The sequence below is a fragment of the Staurois parvus genome, unplaced genomic scaffold (assembly GCF_062004578.1).
Source record: "Staurois parvus isolate SC_StPar_1 unplaced genomic scaffold, SC_StPar_1.0 ptg000013l, whole genome shotgun sequence".
Classification (NCBI taxonomy): domain Eukaryota; kingdom Metazoa; phylum Chordata; class Amphibia; order Anura; family Ranidae; genus Staurois; species Staurois parvus.
The window spans coordinates 310,592-325,724 of record NW_028317809.1 but is presented as its reverse complement, the minus strand read 5'-3'; the positions used below and the strand labels follow the sequence as shown (position 1 = coordinate 325,724).

Below are 15,133 nucleotides of genomic sequence, written 5' to 3'. Positions count from 1 at the left end.
TTGATGTAGGTTCCGTTCATACTCATGGTGATCATGAAGCTCAGCTTAAAGAAGAAGGGCTGCAGGCACAATGGGTGGTGAAATAAAGGGGAATGAAGGTACAATGGGTATTGAGTGAAGGGGCTGTAGGTGTGGTTGGTGCTGAGAGAATGGGGGGTTGCAGGTATAGGTATAGAAAAAAGTGAGGATGCAGATACATTGAGTGCTGTGTGAAAGAAGAGGTTGCAGATATTTGGGAACTGAAAGACAGGGGAAGGGTTGCAGGTGCAATTAGCAATGAGCTAAAATGGGTTCATGCCAAGTGGATTGAGCAGATTGTGCTAAAAGTGGAGGATTGCAGAGGTGGAAGGTGGTGAGAGAATGGGGGTGGTGTAAGAGCTGAAGAATTGAGAGAAGGGGAGCAACAAGTATATTGGCTGGTCAATAGAGGGGGTTCAAGGCAGGTGTTTGCACTGTTGGAGGACAGAGGGAGAGGCCAGAGTTCCTGGAGTTGCACTCTATGGTGGCAGTTTCAGAACAGGAGAAGGATTAAATATTTTGTAATTCCCCCATTGACATGACAGAAGTCCAACATTTTTTGTATTATTAAGGATGTGTTTTAATTCATATTTTGTAACTTTCTGAAACAGAAGAGCAATAAGTGCACTTGTTATATCACAGCATTTATCCTTCAACAGCAGACATATGCCCTGCAACCACTCATTGCCAAGTGTAAAATCCCATTTTATTAATCCTGGGTAGCTGTGAACTGAGCAAAAAAGCAATAATTTTTCACCTCCTGGCAAAACAATTCTCCAAGGACAAATAAATGTTATATGTGTCTAGATTAATGAAGTCAGATTTAATCAGTACATTTCCCTCAGCAACAAGAGCATGACTTCTTCAATAGCAGAGAGATCTGTGGCTTCAGCGTCACTAAACAAATGAAGAAAAAGAGGTGTCTATAGACAGTTACAAGAACAAAGCATCTGCTAATTGCAGCATTGACAGCAACATAATCCAGTAGTAAGAAATTCCTTTCTCATATTATATGGCCTTGAAGATATATCCCATCATCTGGAAATGCGTTTCCTAGCTAACTTCGACTTGTTTATGGAAGCTTTATAGGATTCCTTTGCTAATTAATTCTTCCTTTATTTACTGTCAGCCATATTTTTGTAGATGTTACAGTTCACGAAAGAGACAGTCCCTGTTCTAATTTGGCTGCTAGGAGCTCTGAAGTCTGAGGCTACACAAACAACAAGGCGTAAATCTACAAAGAATATGTGAAGCTATGCTAATTATTATTTTACCGAATGAATAGCAAGATTTATCAGTTAAAGTGGTAATAAACCCAAATGCAAACATTTATTTTAATGCAGATTACCAATTCTTAGATGCAATGGTTGCATTCATTTTCTTATTTAGGCTTTCTCTCTTCTATTTTCATTTGGTGATCCTGCTAGTAAGGCCCCTTTCACATGGGGTGGACTCCATTATGACCAGCAGATGATCTGTGCACTTATCCCCTGCTGATCAGAACAGAGCGGAATGGATAGGATTGGAGATAAGTAGGTGTAAATGGGCACAAGTCTATTTGCACATTCTGGTCCATAGGGATGAATAGAGGGTATAATCAGGTCCACCTGAAAAACTGACAGGTGGACCTTATCAGACCTTTCTTGTGAAAGGGGCCTTAGACTGGCCATACACTATACAATTTTCTATACAATTTCTGCCCAATTTCCTTTAGATTTACCTTCAACTATGTAGTGCAAGGGCCTGCCTAGTTGGATACAATTGAAAGTGTTGTTTAGGGTTGACCTCATATTATATGATTTATGGTAAATCTAAAGACAAATTTTCAAGAAAATTGTATAATGTATGGTCAATAAAACAAACAATTTGTGCTAGTAAATGAAATCACCAAAATATATAAGAAAAGAAAAAATGTAAAGAAATGCGTAAAAAAAGTCCCATAAATCATATAAAGTCCCATAAAGTAACTTTAGGGAAAAAAGTTTTTCAAACAAAATTCACCAAAAAAACGGTGTCAATCCACCACCAAATAAACTAAATAAACTCACCGGAGCTATATGCTGATAATGTTATAAATCAGGGCGGGGCTTGATTGATGTGACGTCATTACGTTCCCAGTGGTCCGTATGGCGCATGTGCAAGGCGGCTGGGTTCGTTTTTGTTTTACCTGATATGCTGTTGATGCTGGTGTGGGCTGGGACACCATTTCTTGTAAGTGCAATGTATGTGTATTAAAAGAGATGATTTTAAAAGGTACTGCACCATGAGCTTTTGTTCTTTTCCTGAGTGGCTGGTCTAATACCCTATGGAGATGATGGTGTCTATAAGAAGTGCATCTATCTAGTGACACATCCTACTGCAGAGTATTGCTCCCTGGATATCGATTTTCAAGCCAAGTATTGGCTATTGCAGAGTATTGCACCCTGGATATCGAGCTTAAAGCCAAGTATTGTCTCATCAGTCTGCTGACCATCGCTCCCAGAGCAAAAAGCACTTTATGCTGATTTATAACATTATCAGCATATGGCTCTGTTGAGTGTATTTCGTTTATTTGGTGGTGAATTGACACAGTTTTTTCGGTGGATTTTGTTTGAAATACTTTTTTTCCTAAAGTTACTTTATGGGACTTTATATGATTTATGGGACATTTTTTTCAAATTTTTTTTACATTTTTTCTTTTCTTATATATTTTGGTGATTTAATTTACTAGCGCAAATTGTTTGTTTTATTGTTTGTACACCTTATGGTTATAGGGCGGATTTTGCAGCTGGTAGAACACAGAATTTATATTTTTATTTTTCTGTGATTGGTTTAGGGAGACTAATATCCTTTCTGTGGCGCCATCTATATTTATTTATAATGTATGGTCAGCCTTAGGCTGGCCATACATTATACCATTTTCTTGAGATTTTCTTGATTTAAACCTAAACAACACTTTCAATTGTATCCAATTAGGCAGGCCTTTGCACTACATAGTTGACGGTAAATCTAAAGAAAATGGAAGAAATTGGACAGAAAATTGTAAGAAAATTTAAGGCTGGCCATACATTATTCAATTTTCTTGAGATTTGTGGTTTAGATTTACCAAAAATCATATAATATGAGGTCAACCCTAACAACACTTTCAACTGTATCCAATTAGGCAGGCCCTTGCACTACATAGTTGAAGGTAAATCTAAAGGAAATTGGACAGAAATTGGACTGAAAATTGTATAGTGAATGGCCAGCCTAAGGCTGGCCATACATTATACAATTTTCTCAAGATTTTTGGTTTAGATTTACCAAAAATCATATAATATGAGGTCAACCCTAACAAAACTTTCAATTGTATCCAATTAGGCAGGCTCTTGCACTACATAGTTGAAGGTAAATCTAAAGGAAATTGGACAGAAATTGGACTGAAAATTGTATAATGTATGGCCAGCCTAAGGCTGGCCATATACTATTCAATTTTCTTAGTTTTCTGCCCAATTTCTGCCCAATGGCTGGCCATGCATTATATCATTTTCCTGAGATTTTTGCTTTAGATTTACCAAAAACCATTTAATATGAGGTGAAACCTAAACAACACTTTCAATTGTATCTAATTAGACTGGCCATACGCTATACAATTTTCTTACAATTTTCAGTCCAATTTCTCCCATTTCCTTTAGATTTACCTTCAACTATGTAGTGCAAGGGCCTGAATAATTGGATACAATTGAAAGTGTTGTTTAGGTTTGACTCAAAAAAAAACTCAAGAAAATGGTATAATGTATGGCCAGCCTAAGGCTAGCCATACATTATACAATTTTCTTGAGAATTTTTCTTTAGATTTACCATAAATCATATAATATGAGGTCAAACCTAAACAACACTTTCAATTGTATCCAATTAGGCAGGCCCTTGTATTACATAGTTGAAGGTAAATCTAAAGGATATTGGGCAGAAATTGGACAGAAAATTGTATAAAACTTGTATAGTGTATGGCCAGCCTAAGTCTGTTGTTTTTCAAAAAAGCAAGCTCTTTTGTGATTACAGGGATCAGACAAACCATTTAACACTGGCAGGGGAGCTTACAACGATCAGCTTTTATTTATGTAAAACCTTTATCTCAAAAAGAAAAAAACCATTTGCTTCGCCTGCTTAAAGTATGCGAGCAGGAGTTGGCTTCAGTTTGTTAGTGTATCTCAATCTGCTGGTAAATGTAACACTCCCCTCCCTCCAGACTGACAATGCTGCTGTCCAAAGGTGTCCCTGTGCTCCTTCATCCAGAGTGTTGCCACGCTAATACGGGAGGTGTGTTACTGGCAGATCACCAGGTAAAAACAGAGGGAAAAGAGGCTTAAAAAAGAAAACTACATCTAATGATTGGTAAGCTACAATATATCACAATTTGGTTTGGGGTTTAATATGGCATTAAATCTGAACTCTGGGCAGATATAAAAGACACAAATGAATAAGGCACTGTATTCAGTAAAAGGGGTTTGTTTAGTGTGAGTACCTGAATTTGGCTGAGTATCAGCCTCTTGCAATCCCCTTCCCCTTCATCAGCACCAAGACTGGGAGAGGGAGGGGCGGAACTACCAGCCAATCAGGTAAGCTGCATGCCAATAAAGGAGGAGAGAGCTAAGTGAACATAAGTATGGTCTCATCAGCCTCTTGCTGCTCTTTCACTGTCTGGACACCTCTACATTCCTGTCAGTGGTGGCATTTACCTGGTTGTGCTATGTAAGGGTACTGTGTAAATGTCAGAAATTAATGGACAAAAATACAAGTCCTTTGGCAGGTAAAAAATCCCACTCAGCTCCCCAATGCACCCTCCTAATGCTCTTGCATCTGGCAATGTATTATGGTGAACTGCATTTTTTTATATGCACCTTTTTTTTTTTTGTAAATTCTGGTACATTAGGCAGCCCATTCAAGTGAATGAGCTGTCTTTACACAAAACAGATACAGTAATAGTAGCATACAGTGTGTAAAGTGTCTTGGCGCCGCTCAGATGCGTTATCAAAATTCATCTCACATGCATATGCAGGGGAAAGGCGCCCGCATCAAAGTCCAGTATCTTGCGATAGGAAGAGGAGAAAGAACACTGTTCTAACCACCCCTGTAATCCTATGTATGGGGGATGGCCTCAGCCATCATGCCGGCCACGCCCACTGATGCGTTTCGCCCAGCCCTCTGGGGCTTGATCAAGAGTGACTCCTCTGTGATCAAGCCCCCGGTGGGCGGGGTGAAACGCATCAGTGGACGTAGCAGGTGTGACGGCTGAGGCTATCCCCCATACATAGGATTATACAGGTGGTTAGAGCGGTGTCCTTTCTCCTCTTCCTAGTAACATACAATGTGTTATACTGCTTCAATTGCATAATATATATATATAAGAAAATGATGATCAATAAATATATATCAGCTGATAACTATTATCATAAACAATAAAAGGTATAAAAGTGCACTCCAAGGGGCTAAAAACAGTGATGTGAAACAACGTCCCAACTTGACGTCATACAGTGCATACAGTATAGGGATATAGAATAATTCCAAGTTCAAATAGCAATATAAAGGTGAAATTCCATGACTGCAGTGGCTGTAAAAGGAGTGTAGATTGCACTAACCAGAGAGCGCAATCTAATGCGCATTTGAGTAAATCAAAACCAACTCCTGGTCATCTGGATCTGGGAAAATGGAACACTGGGGGTCATCTGGCAAGCATCAGCAAGGCAGGTAACACATCATATGGATATCCAGGCTCCAGAGACACAGTCTCCAAACAGCAGGGGGAACCATTCGTGTAGGTACATGCAGAGTCACAAGGATTCACCTTAGGGGGGGGCTCGTAACAAACAAGCTCCCTTTGATAACGTACACGGGCACGAAACACGTTAGGGAGGTGCCATACCAGGTGACGTCACTCCACACGACCCACGTGGACAGCCGGTGGCCATTTTGGTTCCTGTCAATACCAGATGTGAGTGTAAAATCTCCTGTTATACTATCCTTATGTTATAATAAAGTACTACACTATTGGAGATTCTTTTCTCTGGCTTGTTTGTTACGAGCCCCCCCCCTAAGGTGAATCCTTGTGACTCTGCATGTACCTACACGAATGGTTCCCCCTGCTGTTTGGAGATTGTGTCTCTGGAGCCTGGATATCCATACGGTGTGTTACCTGCCTTGCTGACGCTTGCCAGATGACCCCCACTGTTCCATTTTCCCAGATCCAGATGACCAGGAGTTGGTTTTGATTTTCTCAAATGCGCATTAGATTGAGCTCTCCGGTTAGTGCAATCTACACTCAATTTACAGCCACTGCAGTCACAGAATTTCACCTTTATATTGCTATTTGAATTTGGAATTATTCTATATCCCTATACTGTATGCACTTTATGACGTCAAGTTGGGACGTTGTTTCACATCACTGTTTTCAGCCCCTTGGAGTGCACTTTTATACCTTTTATTGTTTATGATAATAGTTATGAGCTGATATATATTTATTGATCATCATTTTCTTCAACACTGCATATATGTATATATATACATACATATATATATATATATATATATATATATATATTATGATTTTATGAGAAGGTTTTAAAGGTTTCATATTTTATGCCAGCAGGTTTTCTCTTTCTTTTTTACCCAGCGCTCGTTTATTATTATTTATGCGTAAATTGCATGTTCACTTTTTTATAAAACTCCCCCTAAACAACTCCAGATTCTATAAACAGCTCAGCTGCTGCAACTGCAGAAGGAGGACAGCAGGACAGAGGACTGAGTTGTGGCAGTTTCTGTAGAGAGACCTCTCCCCCTTCTCCATGGCTGCATATGAAAAGAAAGCAGGAGCAGCATTTTAAAATGGGGGACACTAGTATGTACTATTTATGGGACAGGGAATAGCATAGGAGGATTTTTGTAAAACAACATGCTTTTGGACTTCTACAGCTGAATGTGTACATATTATCCAATAATTATAAAATGAATAAATCAATAAAGACCTCTGGAACTCCACCCCATAGGAAAACCTGTTTTATTCAAACAATAGTAAAACAGTTACTGTTTTATGAGAAAATAATTGCCCAGTTCCAGAACATTCACTTCAAAGGGACACCAATAACAATCTTTTTATTAAAGTGTTACTAAACTCACAACAGTAAAATCAGTCTGTATATGCAGTAAAGCATGCTTGTTATACTAACTGTAGAACCTGAGGGGTTAATCCTCTGCATTGTGTAAAAAGGCTGTTTGATCCTGTCTTCTCTGCTCCTCCTCTTGTGCAAATGTCCAAGTCTTATTGCCTGATAAGACAGACGGAACCCGTAGCCACATGTGCATGCTCAGTTTAGAGTGTATTGCTAGAGAAGTTTTATTTTTTCTTTGGGAGGGTGCATGTGATCAGCACAGGGCTAAATCAGCACTCTCCAGACAGATGTCAGGGGTTCTGCATCCTCCTAGAGCAGAAAGAAAACTCCTCCTACAAGCTTTAACCAGTGCTCTGTAGAAGTCACAAGACTACTCTAACTGCTGATGGGAAAATGTATTTAGCAGTTTATATTTACTAAAATAATTACATTTCCATGTTCTGTGTACTGTGGGATACCAGATATAGTGAATGCAGGGTCCTGGGTTTAGTATCACTTTAACTAGTTTTTTTGTGCCAAGTTGGCCCAAACAAACTACTTCTTACACTAATAGGTCATCTCGCTAGGCGTGCTGTATAAACTGTACGTAGCCTTTTCTGTTCCTCCCCTTTTTCAAGCGACAACCTCTTATCTCCAGATTGAACCGTAGGCATGCACATGCTCAATTTGGTGTGTATTTCTAGAGAGGTTTAATGCATGTGATCAGCACAGGGCCAATCAGCACTGTCCAGACAGGTCATAGGATTTCCATCCTACTAGAGCACAAAGAAAACTCTTCCCACAAGTTTTAACTAGTGCTGGGCTGGACACTGATAGAAGTCACAAGACTGCTCTAACTGCTGATGAGAAAAGATATTTTGCAGTTTATATTTACTAAAATAATTGCACTTCCATGTTGTGTGCACTGTGGGAGACCAGATAGAGTGAATGCTGGGTCCCGGGTTTAGTAACACTTTAAGTCTGTAAATGACTGCCATAATTCTAACTCATGTAGTTATCAATTCACATATAAAACAAAGCCGTAACTTAAGCAGCATCCCAGAACTCATTCAGGGAACTGAGTGCATTTTTCTCAATGAATGCAATATGTGTTCTCTTATTGGATAAAACGAAGTGGTGGGACAGCGACATCACAATTTCCACCTCTCTCAGCAGCCACTCCCCTCTTATTTTGGTAACCATCACACCTGCAATCTCCTTCTCTTACCACCCACCATATCTACAATCCCTCTTTCTCCCACCACCTAGTGCACCTGCACCCCCTTCTTTTACAAACTATTGCCCCTACATCCTCCTCACCAAAAGACACACTTGAACTCTACTCTCACTACTGGGCAGGAAGGGGTTAACATCTGGGGCGATCAAATACTTAACTGTGTGCTGTGTGCTGTTTTACTGTGTGCTGTTTTTTTTCTGTGTAAGCATGGTGCTTTGTATTGCTCTGCTATGCAGAACAATACAAAGCAGCATGCTGGAGCTGGTAGGGGAGATATCTGTATTGTTTACATACAGACCTCTCTCCCGTCAGTGATACTCGGCAATCGCCGGGTACTGGTGGGGAATCACCGGCTGGGATCCGGTGATCAACAGCTGTAACTGCCAATAGCGGTGCAGGTAGGTTGCGAACGCGTCTCCTCCCCAGAAGTAAAAAATCATATATATATATGTGATTTTACGCAGCCTTACCGCCCAATAGCAGTAGTTCTGATCAGGAAGCGGTTAAGCATGCATACAATGTAGTTGAAGCTCAGTAAAAAGGTGTTGATTGCATGCATAGTGTGTGATAAAATAGGACAGTTTTTCTTTCTTTTAAAAGCTTCTTATACTTTCAAACATCTACAGAGCTGTAAGTAAAGTAAAGACAGCAATCCATTTAGATTTTTATTTATTTTACCAAGATGTATTCAAGACATCATACATTAATCTGACAGGGCAGTGTGCCTGGAATGCCAGGAATGGAAATGTTTTATTTATGAAATTGGCTAAATAAATAGTCATATTTAGAGAAACTAAATAGAAATACAGAATGTCTGACAAAAATGCTCTTTTTTTCAGCTGCTGCAGCAAATTCCGATAGATGGAGATGAGATGATAACATTTCAGGCATATTGCAGTGCTGTGTCATGGCTGGCAAATGCCCCTGAAGAAAGCAAACTCAGAGGTAAGCACATGCTGATATCTTCTGACTTGCATCTGTACATTCCAGGTAGCTTGCTTGCAGATAATGGTGGACCACAGACCTCCAAAAAATGAAATAATCTATATCAATTAGTCATGGGTGAATCTGCCCAGGTTTGATTCACCAAGCTTTCAGCAAATCTTGTTTGACATTTTGCAAAGCTTATAGAAGTACAGTGAAGGAAATAAGTATTTGTTCCCCTGTTGATTTTGAATGTTTGCCTACTCACAAAGAAATGATCAGTCTAATGATCAGTTGTTTTGTGTTTCTTCCATTTGCAAATGATTGCACCAACTGTTGTCACCTCCTCACCAAGCTGCTTGGCGACAGTTTGGTAGCCCAGCCCAGCCTTGTGTAGGTCTACAATATTGTCCCTGACATTCTTGGACAGCTCTTTGGTCTTTGCCATGGTGCAGAGTTTGGAATCTGATTGTTTGATTGCTCCTGTGGACAGGTGTCTTTTATACAGGTAACAAAATGAGATGAGCAGCACTCCCTTTAAGAGACTGCTTCTAATCTCAGCTTATTACCTGTATGAAAGACACCTGGTAGTTAGAACTCCTGCTGAATGATAGGGGATCAAATACGTATTTCCCTCATGAACATGCAAATCAGTGCAAAATTTGTTAGACATGCATTTTTTTATTTTTTGTTGCTATTCTGTCTCTCAGTGTTACAATACACCTACCATTCAATTTTTAGGCTGATCATTTCTTTGTGAGTGGGCAAAGATTCAAAATCAGCAGGGGATCAAATACTTTTTTCCTTCACTGTATCTCATTGAAGTCCATGGATATGGGGGGGAGGTCTTGTTACATTCTTGTTGGTTTGGGGGCTAATAGGAGAATACACACATAGAAATCTGAGCATTGTTATGGGGGACATGTACCAAGCACGAAAAAAATGAAAATAAATACAATACAGTGGGGAGGGATTCATTTCATGCAGCTTGAGGGCAACAATGAAAATGCAAAAGCCTTCAAATAACATGCTTGTGGACACCCTAAAACTGTACCTGGTGTTATAAAACTGTGCATTTTTCCTGGACAGTCTCAGCTCAGGTAGCTTTAGCAACAACACATTATTTTTCAAAAATGCTAATAGGCCAGGTTTGGTTGGCGGATAGATACAATAGTTTGCTGTGGAGGCCCTTGTTCCCACTGCTGCAAAACTGTCCTGCTACTGCCCAATTTCTATCAAGATCTCAAACTTCACAAATGATACAGCAGTGTAAAGTTCTCCAATAGCAGGAAATGTTTTACTACATGAATTAAGAGACCACAGCAGGCTAAACCAAAAATTATTAAGAGTTAAAGAGCACAGGCTGGGATATAACTACAGGGATTGTAGAGGATACAGCACTGTAAAATTGGGCAGCCGTAGAACAGTTTTCAGCAGCAATAATAGGCCTAACTTGTGTATGCCTAACCTTTATTTAACCTATATGGATAGAGGGCATGTTGGATCAAACACAGCAGCTGCATGGTGTGAACAAAAGGATGCTCCAGGAACACATGGTGAATAACAGATAAATGTCACAAACTGTGCACCCCAAACTTAAAAATCACCATGTCCCCATAAAATAAAAATCAAGAAATCCTCAAAAGAAATTAAAGCCTCAAATTACCACCCCTCAAGCAAAAGCCTGCTTTTTTAAATGGAAGACTTGCAGCGAATAAAAAGCAGTTTAACCTAAAATAAAGGCACTATCTACATAAAATCAAATCAATATAACCCCAAACTAAATGAAGCCCCAAAAGTACTACTACTGAAACAAAAGCCTATTTTTTTAAAGGGAATCTTGCAGCAAAAGAAGTTTTTTTACACTAGCTAAAAGTGACCACTGACCTCAAATCAACCACAAAATAATAGACAGAAAAAAACACTTATAGTAGAACAAAAAAAAAAACAGAAATGGGATTGATTTCCCAAAGAACTCAGAAATAAATTACAGTTTCCAAACTGACCCTAAGCGCTTTCTGTGCACTTTTTCTTACCCTACAACAGCTTTGAATTTACTGACACTATGGCTTCTTTGTGTCCTCCATTTTATAGTGAAGAGACTGTCTTATCCAAAAGAACACTTAATGACCCCTTGAAGCCTGCTGGCCATAGTTCAAAGGCCTAGCAGTGCAGAATGGTTAAAAAAAATTCTTATAGATGAATCTGCCAGGATAACAAATCTTGAACCCACAAGATTCGCCTCAAACCAATGGTGGCGGCAAACCCAAACTTCATTCCTAATATTAATCATCTTTAGTGTGTCATTTCTGATTTTGCCATTTCCAGATAATAACAAAATTTTTTATAAAATTTTTCAAACAGGTAATTTTTCTCCTTCACTGATGTGCGTTGATAGGGCAGCACTGATGGGCACTGATATGCAGCACTAATGAGGTGGCACGGATAGGCGGCACTGATAGGCAGCACTAATGAGGTGTCACGGATAGGCGGCACTGATAGGCAGCACTGATAGGAGGCACTGATAGGCGGCACTGATGATGGGTACTGATAGACAGCACCGAGAGGTGGCACAGACTGGCATCACTGCTGGGCACTGACTGGCGGCACTGCTAGGTATTGACTGGTGCAACTGATGGGCACTGACTGGCGCAACCACTAGGCACTGACTGGCAGCACTGCATTGATGGGCACTGGTGGGTGGCTCTGGTGGGCACAGGTGGGTGGCACTGGTGAGCACAGGTGGGTGGGCAGAAGTGGGTGGCACTGCTGGGCACAGGTAGGTGGCACTTCTGGGCACAGGTAGGTGGCACTGCTGGGCACAGGTGGGTGCACTGCTGGGTGGCACTGCTGGGCACTGGTGGGTGGCACCACTGGGCACTGGTGGGCGGCACTGCTGGGCACAGGTGGGCGGAACTGGTGGGTGGCACTGCTGGGCACCAATCATCAGGACACTGATCATCAAGGCACTGATGATCGGTGCCGATCCCTACTCTGACAAATGCCGGTTCTTGGCAGTACTTTCCTCGCGCTCTGACAGCGTCAGGAAAGTGCAGCCGAGAACTGGCAATTGCATTTACCGGTGATCAGCATGTCATTGGACATGGCTGATCATGTGGTAAAAGGCCACTGTGATTGGCCTTTTTCCACATCACATGATCAGCTGTGTCTGTAGGACACAGCGATCATGGAGATCGCCGGGTGCGCGTTGCCGGGGGCACGCAGGAGAGCGCGTTCTGGGAGGACGTCATATGACGCTCTCCCAGAACTAGCCGGCCGCAGTGTAGCTGTCATTAGGCTATCTGCGGTTGGCAAGAAGTTAATTGTTTATTTTCCAAAAGAAAAAAGTTGTTGGTGTACCTGCTTAAAACGTGTTACTTGGAGTAAGGCTGTAATAAGTTTGTCAGATGCTTAAAGTTTATCTAAAACCAAATCCACATAAGACCGCCTCTTATGTCCTGTAGTCTAGCAGGCAGTGTAGTTTTTAGATTGTTTTTTTAATAAGTTTAGGCATCCATAAGTACTTTATATCATAACAGGAACAGGAATTGGAACAAAATTGTACAAATTTAAAAAAGTATAATACGTGTGCATTCCACCAAGTGGAAATTATGTCACAAAATGGATGTCCCACACATATGCGTTTCTTCACATCAGGCTTTCTGAAGACAAAACATGTAGGGGCAGGATTTCTCATTTTTTACATCATTTCTGCTCGGTGGAACACACACTGGCTTCAAAGTATAGTGGAGCAGCTGTGTCTTCCTATATCATTTAGCAGGCTAGTTATCATGGGTGCTGGAGTGGCATCTTCATATGTGAATGCATTTTTTGATTTTATGTGTGAGCTATTTTAAATAAAGTGGTAAACAGTGAAGTCTCCCATGCTTGAATATGTATGAATATGATGAATATGGTTTGAGGTTGCAGATGCTCATTCCGATAGTGCTCTGGTGATCTATTTGGAGAAGATGGTGTGGTAAACATAATTGAGCTGACCTTTTCCAATGTGGAATAAGGTGTCCGTTTATGGACCAGCAGTAATAGATCGCTGCTCAATTCTCCGGCATTCTCGGAGAACACAGTTCTCCTGTGAATGCAGTTTATGAAGCAGTTCTCCAAACGAAAGGAGAACGGTCTACAAACGCTGGAGAACGGTCTACAAACTCTGGAACACGGCTCATTTTTCTATAATCTCTCAAGATTATAGTAAAAGATCAGTTTACTAAACAGAGGTAAATTATCTCTGCTTAGTTTTCGGTCCCTCTGATTCTCCAGCTCTGGGCTGGAGAATCTGGAGGGAGAACACAGATCTCCAGAGAAGGGCTGACATGATCTCCTGAGTGTCATAAACTGTGAATGACCAGAGAATAGCTGAGATCTGTTGAATCGCAGCTATTCTCTGTGTCATAAACGGACACCTAAGACCTGATTTTATCACAAGCGCACACAGACATTCTTATTTTAAGAGGTCAATATAAACCAGCAATTGAGCATTTTAAAGGGGCACTCATGATCATGTGCATTCAGTTAACAGAGGCAGTGAAGAGTTGGCACTTTATTTTAAATGGACACTATATTGGAGTTTTTCTGTTGCACATTTTGATTAGACATTTGTGAATTATTGGTTCATGAGTTAATTGGTGGCACTATTGCATTTTAACCATTATATGTTGCATGTTGTATGACAATATATTTTCAGTTTCTTGCATAGTGTATGAGCATGTACGCTCAGTTTGTCATATCACAAATAGTGTTGTAGCACTTTAAGTTACATGATATCCTGGTACTTTATGTATACAGGCGTACCTCCGTTTACGAATTTAATTCGATCGGCAGGAAACGCAGTTTCCCCTAGGAATGCATTGAAAACCAATTAATCCACTTCAGATGTCAGAAAAAAGTAAACAATAAGTCTTTTATCTGTTCAAAACTCTTCATAAAGTGCACTTTAAAGGCATAAATACTGTACAGGGACATGATTAAAAATTAATTTGGAAACGCATTGAAAACCAATTAATCCGTTCCAGAGGTCAGAAAAAAAGTCAAAAAAAGTTTTATCTGTTCAAAACTCTTTACGAAGTGCACTTTAAAGGCATAAAGGGACATGATTAAAAAAAAATTTGTAAATGCATTGAAAAACCAATTAATCCATTCCAGAGGTCAGAAAAAAGTAAAAAAAAAACATCTTATCTGTTCAAAACTCTTTATAAAGTGCACTTTAAAGGCAGAGTACTGTATAGGAACATGATTAACCACTTGCCTACCAGGCACTTATACCCCCTTCCTTACCAGGCCAATTTTCAGCTTTCAGCGCTGCCGCACTTTGATTGACAATTGCGCGGTCATGCAACATTGTACCCATATGAAATTTTGATCATTTTTTTCTCACAAATAGAGCTTTCTTTTGGTGGTATTTAATCGCCACTGGGCGCTTTACTTTTTGCGCTATAAATTAAAAAAAGTGCAAAAAATTTGAAAAAAAAAAAAAAGTTAATTTGTTTCTTTTATAAAATTTTTCAAACAGGTATTTTTTCTCCTTCACTGATTTGCGTTGATGAGGCGGCACTGATGGGCACTGATAGGCGGCACTGATGGGCACTGATAGGCAGCACTAAAGGGCACTGATAGGCAGTACTAATGAGGTGGCACGGATAGGCGGCACTGATAGACAGCACTAATTAGGGGTCACGGATAGGCGGTACTGATATGCAGCACTGATAGGTGACACTGATGATGGGCACTGATAGACGGCACTGACTGGCATCACTTCTGGGCACTGACTGGCGGCACTGACTGGCACAACCCCTGGGCACTGACTGGTGGCACTGACTGGCAGCACTGCTGGGCT

The 15,133-nt window shown here is 40.4% G+C and overlaps 1 protein-coding gene across 1 annotated transcript in view; it reads left to right on the top strand.

Moving 5' to 3' along the window:
* LOC149473569 (uncharacterized) overlaps positions 1 to 15,133 on the top strand; it is a 215,855-nt gene that overhangs the window by 144,957 nt on the left and 55,765 nt on the right. Inside the window, exon 3 of the mRNA XM_089676260.1 lies at positions 9,198 to 9,303. Within this exon, the coding sequence (XP_089532386.1) occupies positions 9,198 to 9,303 (106 nt within the window). The remainder of the gene's footprint in view (positions 1 to 9,197; positions 9,304 to 15,133) is intronic.